General features: G+C 36.3%; 1 protein-coding gene and 2 pseudogenes across 2 annotated transcripts; 1 reads left to right on the forward strand and 2 right to left on the reverse strand.

Moving 5' to 3' along the window:
* The window catches only part of LOC149255834 (putative carotenoid cleavage dioxygenase 4, chloroplastic), a 103871-nt pseudogene that overhangs the window by 48646 nt on the left and 40273 nt on the right, over positions 1-14952 (reverse strand).
* Positions 2069-2714, forward strand: LOC149255835 (galactinol synthase 4 pseudogene; annotated as a pseudogene). Its single transcript, XR_016267301.1, has 2 exons — positions 2069-2306; positions 2427-2714. The product of XR_016267301.1 is annotated as a galactinol synthase 4 pseudogene (transcript).
* Positions 12713-13571, reverse strand: LOC149255836 (galactinol synthase 2-like). The gene is made up of 3 exons (XM_089457315.1): positions 13342-13571; positions 13113-13247; positions 12713-12992 (listed from the first exon to the last, which is right to left on the reverse strand). The coding sequence occupies exons 1-3, from the start codon at positions 13558-13560 to the stop codon at positions 12738-12740; spliced, it is 609 nt and encodes a 202-aa protein (XP_089313441.1). The 5' UTR covers positions 13561-13571; the 3' UTR covers positions 12713-12737.

Below are 14952 nucleotides of genomic sequence, written 5' to 3' on the forward strand. Positions count from 1 at the left end.
TGTTGCTATTGAAATACACATTATGAGATGATGCCTCCAATTCTCGGAAGCTTTTTGTCTTGCATTTGCAGAAGGTAAGGTTGTTTCTATGAAATAACGCATTATGAAAGCTGCCACCAGTACTCGGAAGCTTTCTGTCTTGCATTTGCAGAGGGACTATTGAGACAACATCACCATTTGCACAAGGGACTACTGAGACAACATACACTGGCAGAAGGGATTATTGAGATAAAATAACCATTTGCAGAAGGGATTACTGAGACAGCATAGTTTTGCACAACTTGTTATCTTCAATCCCAGAAGAAAAATAGCTAAAAAGAAAAAACATCTATTTTCAAATATTTTATGGCAAATTTCACTCCAAAAAATTCTTATTTTCATGACCACCAGGATTCGCCCTTTCCCTGCCAAAACTCATGCTTAACATTATTTTCCCTTAAATTGTAAGCATCACATATATGTAAATAATGTGTAGTCTACCATGTATAAGAGTGCATCAGATCCATATATGCACCAATGAAATTATATAAACAGAAAATATTCTGGACGTAAAAACTTTACATCAACGCAGGTTAGAATCTGGATTCTGAAATAAAGGGATATAATTTTGAACTCTGTACCAAATTACTAATTGCAGATCATAAAACATTGCATACTTTGTGCTATTACCATGGCATCTAGGTTATCATAGCATGCATCGATGTTACTATCAATAAAGCATGCATGTTTTGTGCTATCACTGCAGCGTCTAGGTTATAAGAGCAAGCATCCAAGTTATAATTGAAGGAAATATATGGTTCTGCAATCAAAATCTGCTCGCAAGAATGCAAGCATGTTACTGCTATTGATCTAGTATATCTCAGTTTTTGTTGTTGTATCTGACTTGTGTGTGAACGTCAGTCCAAGCTTGTCACTTTCATTAACAAAGGAAATAGAGGGTTCCAAGTTGGACATTTGTTTGTGGGCCACAGTCTAAGCAACAGAAGCCACAAGGACTTCAACACTGTGAGAGCAAGGATTCAACACCGTGAGCGGACCTGCGAGGTGAGCCAGCACCGTGAGCAGGAGAAACGAATGCTTGAGAGGGTTGCAGAGGACCTGTTCCGGGAGCGCGAATGGAGCAAATGAATGTTTGGTGCGAGGGATCATTTGAAAATGCATGGGCGTTGGTTTGAAAATGCGCCAGCACAACGGGTGCCAGCTCGGAGGTGGTGGGTCACCCATTCCCAGAAAAAATTGTCTCAAGCTCCGGGAGAAACAATGGATGGCATGGGCATGTATGTATGGGGCAAGGGCTAACCAGCCATATATTGAGTCATAAATGCCCTTGCCATCTATGTATGTGGTGCATGTCAGTGGGATGGCATACATAACTCCGGCGGGCGACCTCGCGTTTCCGGTGACATAAGCGGGACCGACCAACGAGGCCCGCCCGCCCCATCTCGTTTTTGACTCCGGCGGCCAGCATGTGTTTCCGGTGGAGTATGCGGAGGAGTATTCGGAGAATGTGTTTCAGGCCGCGTGGGGATGAGCATTGAAGCAGATAATTAATTACGTACATTTCTCCGCAGTCCGTCGTTTTACTCGCTGCTCCCAACCCCAATCATGAAGCCGCGCGATTCACCGATTTGAATTTGAATTGATTTATCGCGCCAATTTCATTTTCATTTGCAGTCAATATCCGAGGATTGAATCGTGGAGTTTGGGTTGTTTTGTTACAGTGTTGTGGAATCGAGTTTGTTTGAGGTTAAGGAATGGGATGCAATGGACAAAACCTTTATGGGCACCAGGGCTCTTCTTCCTCAATCACTTTGGATGGGTATGAAGGGTAATTCCCCATGGATATTTCTACGCGGTTATGGATTGCTTCTGCGAGAAGACATGGAGCCACACTCCGCAGTACAAGATCGGATACTGCCAGCAGTGTCCAGAGAAGGTGTCATGGCCCGTGGAATTAGGGCAACGGCCCTCTCCATACTTCAACGCTGGAATGTTTGTTTTTGAGCCGAGTCAGCTGACATTCGACTGCCTTTTGGAAACTCTGATGGCTACTGTGCCAACACCCTTCGCAGAACAGGTCTGGATCTGTTCTCATTTCAGTGAGGATCATGCACATTTTTGTTTGGTTTACCAGATCTAATTTTGACTAAATTGTGGTATATGTTTTGTAGGATTTCTTGAATATGTATTTTGAGAAGATATACAAGCCCATTCCTCTGGTGTACAATCTGGTTCTAGCCATGATGTGGCGGCATCCCGAGAACGTGGACTTGGACACTGTCAAAGTTGTTCACTACTGTGCTGCTGTAAGCTTTCTTTTCACTGCAAATTTGGGTTCGATAGAAACAATATGATTTATATATGAAAGACGAGATAGGTGTTCTGAGCGTACAGGGTTATATTAATGGATGAATGTGGATGTGCAGGGATCGAAGCCGTGGAGGTACAATGGGGAGGAGGAAAATATGGAGAGGGAAGATATAAAGACGCTGGTGCAGAAATGGTGGGACATATACAATGACCCATCGTTGGATCACTCGGGATCATGCGACATAATTCCAGATCCAATTTCAGGGTTGGATGGAAAATCAAATGATCTGCAACGAGTGGCTGCTAATTCATTCTTTGCTTCTGCGACGGCAACAAATCCCAACTTAATGGCTGCACCGCCTGCAGCTAAGAGATTTCAAATTTGCAAAAGCCCTGTAGCATAAGATATTTATATATGTATATTTTAATCCACCGACATAGACGGGGACAATTTGTATATCATACAGAAGATCATACTGTATGTCCTCAAAGATGAGGATATTGCTGTTGCGCTTACAGTTATTGGTTGTAAATTAATCGAATTTATTTAATATTTTAAATATACAAATTGACATTTGTATGACTGGACGTACATGGTTACTCTTTCGTTTTCTGTAATTCAAAAAATATTTAATTTTCATTTAATTCTGCATCGATATGAAAATATTTACACGCATGCAATGTGACGTAATTATGAATTATTATAAAATTTAGTAAACCCTCATGGCTAATAAAAGCCAAACTTCACTGGTATCTTTCATCATTAGTCATCAGCAATGTTATATAGTTTTTTTGGGTAGGAAAAAGGTGTAATTTTATATATATAATATATATATATATATATATATATGCATTTAAATATGATGATTTATTAGGATTCTAGAAAGAGGGGTTATATAGTCATCGTTTTCCAAAATAACTATAATAAAACTAAATATAAATATCAAAACAATGTTGGTACGTGTAATTGTTATATGAGATAAGTATGAATAAATGGAGATATACTAAAAAGTCTTACAAAATGTTGTTGAAGTATGTGAACTTAAAGAAAATTGTTATATTTAATCAGTTTTATTAATGAATGGTTTATGATAAAATTGATAGAGCTGATCATTTTGTTGTTGTTTTTTGATCTATGAGGTCCCAAAATCCAATCATAATTTTTTTTAGAAAGACTATCTACTCTATTCTCAATTGTAAACATAAACAACAATTTTGAGGATAAGAGTTGTGCATAGTTTGTTGGAACTTGCTCCCAAACCCATTTTTAGAGAAAATAAATGAGTTTCCAAAATATGTAATACAAATCCTCCCCCACATCCAAAAGTGTCTCCTTGCGAAGTCCCATCAAAGAATTCCCAAGGATGAGATCTATCAACGACTGTTGGATTTAGGATTCTATTGTTATTATCTCTTTGGTCCTTCAAGAGAAGGTCATAAACAACTAAAATTTGTGTCGTAAAAACTTCAATGGAAAGATGTCATCTTCAAAGATAGCTCTATTTCTTGCAAGCCAAACTCCCCAAACTATTAAAAGAGGCAATACTTGATACAATTTGTTCTCCCTCAATGAGTCCACTGAATACATACCTCCATTAACTCTTCACCTAACCAAATACCTGCAAATATGAACTTTTTCATAACATATTTCCAAACACCTTTAAAATAAGGACACAGTAAGAATAAATGATTGAGAGATTCTTGAATCATCAACTTTGCATAGGACACATTTGTTTGGGCCTTGAAAACATCTCCTTGTTAAATTCTCCCAAGTTGGGAACTTTAATTTTCCATAAAAGTTCCCACCAGTCCTCATGAACATCCTACAATCTATCAGATATAAGAAAAGCATATCCAAATTTTAGCGTATAAACCCCTTAGGAATCATGGGACCAAACCAACTCATCCTCCTCTTGAGCTAATATGAGATGTGTTGCAGGTAAACTGCCAATGTATCTAATCTAGAAATGATGAAGATGCATGGGTATGCCTAAATGATCTTTCAAAACCCAAGCTCGATTCCATAGATTTGTTTGTGCTAGATCTACAATTTGACTCAAGTAAGCGAGGTCATTACCATGTAGATATTCAATCAAATGTTCAAGAAGTCTGTGATCAATATGAATTCCAATCCAAGGATTGATCAACCTTTAAATGTGATCCATCACCCACTTTCCAAGCTAGGCTTGAATCAATCAATAAAAATTACGAGAGAACAACTTTCCAAATGATAAAAACATTGCTTTTCAATTTATTGGGTAAGCAAATCTAGTCCTCTCACTGCATAGGGTGTATATATTAGATATACACCACTTTCGTCCAATGAGAGTGAGTTTTTAGTAATTTCCAACCAACTTTAGTTGCTAAAGCTTTTGAAAAAAAATGTAAGTCCTTTAAACCCTAACCTCCAAAATCTTTAGGAGCAACTATTATTATCTGGATTACCCATGGAAGAATAGATTGATCTGATAAACCTGACCATAAAAGATTACAACGTTTATTTTATCTTGTTTAATATGCCTTTTGGAATCCAGGAAAGCCACATCCAAGAAACTAATATTGCCTCAAGGACTGATTTAATAAGAAAAAGTCTTCCAGCTCTAGAAAGCCATCTTAAGCTCCAATTTTTAAGCCTTTTTTCAATTTTTTCTATTAACCAAAATCCTTCTGCAAATTTATATGAGTTAGTTTTTAACTTAAATCCAAAATATTTCAATCCCACAACAATCTCATCTGTGACAAAGGGAAACATACCTTGATAAAAATCCATATCTTCAACATTCAACCCACAAATAGATAAAGTAGATTTTGTTATGTTAATCTTAATACCTTTAACAACTTCAAAAGAGCAAGTGCATATTTGATGGTTGTAGAATATCTTCTTGTAACATCACAAAAGATGAGAATGTTATCTACAAATAGTAAATTTGAAGTGAGAAGCCCAAAAAATACACATAATTGTTGGAAATAATACTAAGAGGGGGGGGTGAATCAGTATTATTAATTTCTTTTCAATAAATTATCCAGATTTATGCTTTAAATTATTCTTCCAAAATTGATAATTAACTTGTATGTCAGTACCATAAAATGATGAACAAGAACAGTTAAAAACAAATGTCACACAACGGAACACCTGATATAAGGTGGAAACCCAATGTGGGTGAAAACCACCTGCTGCAATATGTCTCTGTCTTCTTTCAAATAGAATTTCTTTTACAATGAATTTTTACTGGTGCAGTCCTTTACCAGTACGCAGGCTGCAACCTGCAGAGGGCTACAACCCTCTCTCGTTTTCCAGTCTCTCCTGGAAGGAGCTACAACCCCCTACTTCGTTCAAGGACCACGTTTCATTAATTTTCAGACTGGAACCAAGAAGATCAAATGGTCATCAAGTATAAACAAATCTTCAGAATTACCCAGGCATTAGATCAATATATATTTTCTTTATACAACATATCTTTCAAAATCACCCAAGCGCCAACCCAACCACTATATCAAAATATAAATAAATGCTCGATCTGGTCACCCATTAAAACAGAGGTTGTTTATGCCGAAATCAGAACACAATGCAGAAGATATACATATAACAGTGCACCCGGAGGCTAGGCACAAGACAAACCCAATATGCGCACCCAGAACCTGAACTGCAATACACCTGAAGCAATGCGATTTCTCTCAAAGAAATGTCTGAACTTCAAGCGTGCGATCCTTTGCTCTGTTCTACGCGCATTCTCCTTGATCAGTAATTGCTCCTTAATCGATCACAAGAATGCCAATCAATTCTCCCTTAAGATCTTCAATTCATAATCAATGCGTTGCCAAAGGATCTCTTTTCTTCTTATATAGTCATGATTTTGATAAAACCATGAGTCGAAACCAGAGGATTCGAAATCCTGTGGCGCAACTGTTTTGACCGATCTCTTAAGAAAAAGGCTTAAGCGAGAAAACGATGAAACGGTCCAAACAAAAAAAGGCGGACTTTAAACTGAATGAACCCATAATAATACTATATCGGGTCCGCTTCTCATCGCTACCAGCGCATGCCCATATCATGGCCTATTCCTGACGTCCGATCCGATGGATCGGATGCGACATGCCCATTAACCAGCCTTTATATATATATCGGGTCCGCTGTTTTCATCGCTATCGGAAATTTGAAGTGGAAGGCTTTTATAAACTGTGCGATCACCGCGGATGCGATGTTATTATAAAATCCCTTTAAAGCTTCCATCGAGTCCGCCACCTCTTATCGCAATCGGAGGATTGGGGTGGACGACCCTATATACATTGTGACATTCTGCGAATGCGATATTATTATAAACCACATTTGAAATGCCATCGGGTCCATATGTTATCGCAATGGATTACCACGAATGCGATGTTAATATATGTTGCCTTTAATGCTTCCATCGGGTCCGCCACCTCTTATCGCAATCGGAGGATTGGGGTGGGCAACCCTTTATGCATTGCGATATACTGCGGATGCAATATTATTATAAACCAAAAGCGATATGCCGTCGGATCCAATGCATACATGCTATTGATTATTATGTAATATATATATATATATATATATATATATATATATAGATGGTTTTAAGTGCCCAAACACCTCCCGATAGTATTAATGAATGCATATATGGGATTTGATCGCCCGAACAACTCCCGATAGAGTTAAACCATGCATCCAAGGGTTATATAGGCCCGATTCCTCCCGATAACTGCTTCTTTGGCATATATAAGTGAGATGTTCGTCTATGAGAGGGTTGCCATCAAGTACAACACATGCATCACAATGCCAACAATAATCCTTTCAAAGAACCACTTCTTTTAGCCTCCCAAGAATTTGACTTAATCCTTTAGTGACCAATAAAAATAGAAGAGGTGATAATTGACATCAAACTTGCCGAAAGACCTCTTTGAGCATGAAAGAAAGGTGAGGTTGATCATGGGTTGATCAATTTATCAGAACAATGAAGGAAATAAAGGTTATGTAGCTCATAATCCAGTTTACAATTGGAATACTAAACCCCAGATGTGTAAGTAAGAGACAAATATAGATCCAACTTACTCGATCATATACTTTTGAAAGGTAAATCTTTAGAATTGCACCTTTGATATTCCTTAATTTTAGACTATGTAGTCCTTCCTCGGCTACTCCAATAGCTTCATGGATCTGACACCCTTCAAGGAAGCTAAACTACTCTTTTGATATCGCTTTAGATAAGATTGGCTTTAAATGATGGGCAATGACCTTATATACACAATCACATAGAGATATGTGTTGAAACTCGTCAAAAGTAGTAGGGTTCTACTTTTGGAATTTAAGCGATAAAAGTACTATTAAATGAATATAGAACCAACCCTGTAGTTCATAATTTTTCCACAACACAAAGAATATCATCTCCAATTAGTTCATAAAAAGCAATGAAAATTTTCACTCACCACTTGTCAAGACCAAGACTCTTGTCCTTTTGAAAAATTGAGAACACCTCTTTTAATTCTTCAGATGTCATTTCCTCCATTATAGGCGCATTCTTTACATTATTTGAAAAACTAGGAAAAAAGAAGGCAATCACACAACTTCTGTTATCATTGCTTATCGAGGTTATTTAAACAAGGATTCAAAATGAGACTTTCCCATATTTGCAAGATCTTCAAACAAAGAGGCTCTATTACCTTCTAGGTCATGCAGTTCCCATATAGTATTTGTAGATTTCTTGCCTTTTGCAACATTATGAATTTTTTTTGTATTGTCATCTCTTGCCATAAGCCAAACAATACTACTCTTAAGTCTCCAAGTAGCTTCTTGTTCATACAATTTTTTTTTTTTTTCTAGATTCCAGCTGAACAAGTCTATCCTTTGTATTCTCCGTGAGATAACCCTCAGAAGCTTCATCAATGATAAGGATGAGACTATCTTCTATTGCTCTTAATTCTTCAATGTACCTTTGACAGGACATCATTGCATGGTCAGTCCATATTGCTTCTATAAATCAATTTAGCAACTTCAAAATAGATTATGACTGAGAAGGACAGTGCCACAAAATTTGGCAAGATGGGAATTTGGAAATTCATTATAGAGTATAACAAATGATTGTGCGAGTTTGATATTTTTTTACAATCAATTAGGAATATGTGGTGAGGACTTCATTTTTTTTCTTAAATTAATTAAATTTAATATAACAAGGGTATTGTTTTTTATGTGAAAATATATGTAAAGTTGGAGATAATCGTAATTGGTATAAAATATAGTTATATGTTTTTTTTTTTTTTAAAGATATTCTTTGGATTATGAGAACATAACATTTAAGTGTAACAAATGATATTTTTTAGGATATTTATAATTTGCTTGATGCTATGTTTTAGATAATTTTTTATTAGGAAAAAAAGAAACCAAATCAAAATCAAAGAGATAATTTTGTCTAAATGAATTGGATTTAGATATTAGCTTTAGTCAAAATGAGGTAAATTATTGGGGAATCCACTTCTTTCTTGAGTGATAAAGTTGAAGATATATATAGAGGACTTTCCTCCTCAAGGGGGTTGTAGCTATTGCTCCATTAGTGGAACAAAAATGCATCATGAAACTATTACATCTTATTTAAATACGAAAATGGATCTTTTTAAGGACTTTGATCGCTCGCCTTCTAAGAGGGCTTCCCTCTGTGGATCAATATCTTATTACATTCATCCATAAAGGAGCATTTAAAATTGTGAAAATAAAGTCAATGAATTGTAAGTATTGGGAAGGGGGTGTAGGGTGTTGGGTTTGGGGGGTGTTGGGGGGGGAGAGGAGGCGGGGTGGTTATTGGTATTGGCAGAATAAAAGAGCATCTCTAGTAAAAATAAGGGGTATTTTTACTTGGAGCGATTCATATTGTGGAGCAATACCTTATTAAAGGGACATTTAAAATTGCGAAAAATAAAGTCAACATAATGGTATTGGGGGGTGATGTAGGGTATCAAGGGGTGTATAGATATTAGAGGTTGATGTAGGGTATCGAGGGGTGTATAGATATTGGAGGGTGATGTAGAGAATTAAGGGGTCTATAGGTATTGGGGAGTGATATAGGGCATCGATGGGTGTATATGTTTGGGGGTATAAAAGGGGTTATATAGTAAAATGTAGCATCCAAAGCATAACCACCTCCAAGCATAATGTAGCATCCCCATTTAATGCTCTGCATGCAAAGCATTAAACCCATAGCTATGGGTATGATGTTTTAGTGTTCCATCAAACCCATAGCCAGGAATTCTCATAATTTTTTCTTCCCATAAGAAATGAATCACTGTGTTCAAATAATTATTGGGTTCCATCATATTGGCATTCATCAGATCTATGCTTCCACCATCTGACATAAACTTAATTCGTTCAATAGTGTACCAAATCGATACTTAACATTCTTCCATAACTTAGATTGCATATCTAGCCACACCTATGAGGTGACCAACCAACTGATCGTCTGCTAGATGTTTTTCATGTCGATGCTTTAAATTTGACGCATTAACACATCAGCAAAGCGGGAGGGGAGGTTTTGCCATTGTGCACCTGTTACAAGGGAGAAAATTTAAGACTTTAAAATTTATAACAAAAGTTGATTAATAAGGCCAAAAAACTTGTGTTTTCTACCATGAATATCATTTAGACTCTACCATATTTATTGGGGCTATTATGTCAATGATTTGACAAGCTTAAATTGACATAATTAAATAATCCAATATAGAAGATGAGGGTGGAGCCATGGAATGAACATCATTCTGCCTTTGCTTAGCCAAATCACAATGACTCATCTAAGATCAACGATTTCTGATTCAAGAGAAGAATTATATGGTTTTTCGTGTTTCAATTTGTCGAGCCAAGGAATATGAGTCATGAATCATATTGATATTGCATTGATGAAAATAGACTTATATAACATACAAGAGTGACCCTTTATTTCATCTTCCAAGGTCGATTCCTTTTATAACTACTCATATTTCCTTTTATTTACATATTTACAAGTTATCTAACCAATCCCAAAGGATTAGGTGTATAACATTTCCCCCGCCCCCCCCCCCCCCCCGCCCTAATTTGAAGGGGTGTTTGTGAGTCGACATGATTTTATATCAATTTAGTGTTTGTAAACTTTGAAGCACACTAAAGTATGTAATATGAGTTAAGTTAGATTATTTGTCACTTCTAAATCAAAACTAACAACTCAATTCAAGAATCATGAAACAAAACTCTTAACATATTCACACAAGCTTGTAATGAAATCACTCTTACTTGATTTAAGAATACTTCAAACTAGGCATATACTATGATCTCTCACACAAATCCAACTTCTCTATGCAATCATCTCAAAAATTCCAAGTTTTCACTCAAATGATGGGAAAATGATCAAAGGGGTTTTCAATCAAAAAGGATAACTAATGCACTAGGGCCTTCCTTCTTGGTGGAGGCAAGTGGACATTCTGACAATCTTTTACTCAACTTAGTTAATATAGAGCCAATACTAGTTATAGGGATGAGAATGCACTACAACCTTCCTCATCTATGAGAGTGAAGATGAGTGGTTGCTCATAGTCTTCTACTCATCTCTTTAACTAGCATGTACTTGAATCATCATTCTATTCTAGAAGAGAAGTAAATGAAAGCAAAGAACTATGGTGTTTGAAAGGTTTAAGGTAAAAAGACAATTTTCAAGAGGTTGGGGCCTTCTTCTCTTAGAAAATTGGTGAATGGCACTCTCACTGCCTTGATTACTTTTATCAATTAGGCTAATTTTCAAACAACAGCTCGCATATAATAATAAAAAATAAAAAATGATACTGAAATCTATGGCTATGCAAAAATATAAATTCATTGATGCACTGGAATTATCACGTAGCTCTTCAAACGTAACTATGATATCTATGAGAATCAAGCCAAATATAACAAGCCAATGAAGCCAATATATATTTAACATAATGAAACCTTACTCATCAAAAAATGCTAATAAAATCTAAGCATGTTCAATCAATATATAATATGATAACTAATTTCTAATTAAAATTTAAATACCTAATATGGTTCCTCTCTTTTCGACCTCATCAAAATGAATACTTTCAAGTGTTTTGGTGAGCCATTTTGGGGGACCTTTTTGAGATGGTCTAGGTTTCTTCAGTGATCGCTATGGGGTTGCATCAATATTGAACCTTCCAATCCTCTCAATCACATCACTTAAAAGAGTCCTCTTGATCAATTACATTTATTAGATTAAATTTAAATTAGATATTTAAATTTTAATTAAAATTTCCTTATAAAGTAACTTATAATTAAAAATTCCTTATAACATCACTTATAAACGTATAGTTCATTTTTACTAAAACTATTTACTAATACAAAATTAATCAATTATTATTTAAAATTTTTGAAAAATTAAAATAAAATAAATACAAATGTTTATCTACAATTTAAAAATAAAAAATAAAACAAACTATTAAATAATAATAGTAATAATTTTTATTAATTTTATTTTTATAATTAAAATAATATCATTTACATAAAATAATTTTATAATTTACTATGAATCCACTTTATCATCTCCACAAAACATAATTAAAAATTAAATTAAATATGATAGTTAGTTTTTTATTTCCCAATATATATATATATATATATAAATAAGCCACCTATTTTAGAATAAAATAAAAAACAACTAATTGTTAGCTTTTTATACCTCAAATAAAATTTTAAAACAGTGAAATGTACCAAACAAACCACTAATTTAAAAATAAAAAACAATTCATGGAGAGGCTTACAAAATTAGCAGAACTTTCAAAATCAGCAGGTTTAATTATTGGCTTCCCTTTAAGTCCGACTTTACTAACTTTGACTTGAGGGTAACTCAATTATAAATTTCAAAATATTTCCTAATTGAATTGACAAGAATGAAATTGGACTATTTTATTTGCATTTTAAATATACAATTAAAAAAAAAATCTCAAATTTTATCACTTGTTTTAACAGATTGGCCCCGTCGTTTTAATAATAAGAATACTAAATAATATTACAAATCCACATAAATAAATTTTATCACTTGTTTTAACCGATTGGCCCCGTCGTTTTAATAATAAGAATACTAAATAATATTACAAATCCACATAAATATCTTGATCAAAAGGATTACCTCTCACGTAAATTTATTCCTTCTCATATAAAAATTCAAATGATTTTGTAGACATTGTCGACTACTTTCTTATAAGTTAAGCGACAATGTATGGGACAGACTAGAAGGTGGATTGCACAGTGGAAGTGCTAAGGCCTTCTCAGGAAAAAACCTGAAAAAATCTCTGTAGATTCCTTGCCAATGTGGGCTTCAACCAAATTACACACAAAGCATTTAAAATATACATCCATAAATATCTTATGCTACAGGCGACTTCTGCAAATTTGAAATCTCTTAAGCTGCAGGCGGTGCAGGCATTAAGTTGGGATTTGTTGCCGTCGCAGCAGCAAAGAATGAATTAGCAGCCACTCGTTGCAGATCATTTGATTTTCCATCCAACTCTGAAATTGGATCTGGAATTATGTCGCATGATCCCGAGTGATCCAACGAGGGGTCATTGTATATGTCCCACCATTTCTGCACCAGCGTCTTTATATCTTCCCTCTCCATATTTTCCTCCTCCCCACTGTACCTCCACGGCTTCGATCCCTGCACATCCACATTCATCCATTAATATAACCCTGTACGCTCAGAACACCTATCTCGTCTTTCATATATAAATCATATTGTTTCTATCGAACCCAAATTTGCAGTGAAAAGAAAGCTTACAGCAGCACAGTAGTGAACAACTTTGACAGTGTCCAAGTCCACGTTCTTGGGATGCCGCCAAATCATGGCTAGAACCAGATTGTACACCAGAGGAATGGGCTTGTATATCTTCTCAAAATACATATTCAAGAAATCCTACAAAACATATACCACAATTTAGTCAAAATTAGATCTGGTAAACCAAACAAAAATGTGCATGATCCTCACTGAAATGAGAACAGATCCAGACCTGTTCTGCGAAGGGCGTTGGCACAGTAGCCATCAGAGTTTCCAAAAGGCAGTCGAATGTCAGCTGACTCGGCTCAAAAACAAACATTCCAGCGTTGAAGTATGGAGAGGGCCGTTGCCCTAATTCCATGGGCCATGACACCTTCTCTGGACACTGCTGGCAGTATCCGATCTTGTACTGCGGAGTGTGGCTCCATGTCTTCTCGCAGAAGCAATCCATAACCGCGTAGAAATATCCATGGGGAATTACCCTTCATACCCATCCAAAGTGATTGAGGAAGAAGAGCCCTGGTGCCCCATAAAGGTTTTGTCCATTGCATCCCATTCCTTAACCTCAAACAAACTCGATTCCACAACACTGTAACAAAACAACCCAAACTCCACGATTCAATCCTCGGATATTGACTGCAAATGAAAATGAAATTGGCGCGATAAATCAATTCAAATTCAAATCGGTGAATCGCGCGGCTTCATGATTGGGGTTGGGAGCAGCGAGTAAAACGACGGACTGCGGAGAAATGTACGTAATTAATTATCTGCTTCAATGCTCGTCCCCACGCGGCCTGAAACACATTCTCCGACTACTCCTCCGCATACTCCATCGGAAACACATGCTGGCCGCCGGAGTCAAAAACGAGACGGGGCGGGCGGGCCCTCGTTGGTGGGTCCCGCGTATGTCACCGGAAACGCGAGGTCACCCACCGGAGTTATGTATACCATCCCACTGACATGCACCACATACATAAATGGCAAGGGTATTTATGACTCAATATATGGCTGGTTAGCCCTTGCGGTATGTATGGTGAGGCCACTCTTAGCTGCATTAAAGGCCCGATAGCAGACTTGTTAGCTCTTTCCCCATCAAACGATTGTGGAGTGGCATCGATAATCGTGGTGCATCTGGAGGTGTGCCTCATAGTTAATGAGGGCCACCCACATCATAAAACAATAATATTAAATTAATAAGGTCTACGAAAAATTCACCGGGTGAGTACCAGATCCGTATATCAATTCAATTATCCATTTTCACAAGATTGCGATATTAATCGTTTCTAACCATATGTTAAATGAACCGAGTTTTCCAACTGTAATAATTAAGTTTTAAAATAATGTCGCGAAGTTTGGTGTTGTATGGTGAAGTTAAAATGAATGTTTTCTTTTGGTTTTTGAGTCCATGTAGATGTGACAGAAAATTAATCTAGATGTGAGCTAGGAATTAGTCTAGGTCAGCATCACTAACGAAGAGGCCATGGAAGTTGTATGGAACTTTGGTAGTGAGCTCAACGGAGGCCACGATTTCAAGGGTCGGAGATTGCGCGTCCATCACCAGAAAACTGGAAATCTCGGTGCCATCATTATGGGTAGTAAAAGCCATGATATACCGTCATCCTCCTGTGCATTTGGATCCCAGAATAAAAAAAGGAGTCACCCAAACTCTCTCTAATATCCAATGGTCAAAAACTCCAAATTGAAAAATACTCAAAGTACTAACCCAAACTCTCTTCAACATCCAATGGTCAAACAACTCCAAATTACCAAATATCTGTAGAGGTTGCATGTTTCTTTCAACCATCTAAATATTTGTGAAGAACGCACTTAATTCCCCATATTA

This window comes from Pinus tabuliformis, chromosome 7, assembly GCF_031772625.1.
Source record: "Pinus tabuliformis cultivar Carrire ecotype Pingquan chromosome 7, CPIR1, whole genome shotgun sequence".
Classification (NCBI taxonomy): Eukaryota; Viridiplantae; Streptophyta; class Pinopsida; order Pinales; family Pinaceae; genus Pinus; species Pinus tabuliformis.

What these genes read in the sequence shown, in the direction of transcription:
- LOC149255836 (XM_089457315.1), bottom strand. Translation starts at nt 13,560, where the DNA reads ATGGATTGCTTCTGCGAGAAGACATGGAGCCACACTCCGCAGTACAAG. An exon ending in CAACGCCCTTCGCAGAACAG is followed by an intron (nt 13,248 to 13,341) that starts GTCTGGATCTGT and finishes TATGTTTTGTAG; the next exon opens with GATTTCTTGAATATGTATTT. An exon ending in TTGTTCACTACTGTGCTGCT is followed by an intron (nt 12,993 to 13,112) that starts GTAAGCTTTCTT and finishes GTGGATGTGCAG; the next exon opens with GGATCGAAGCCGTGGAGGTA.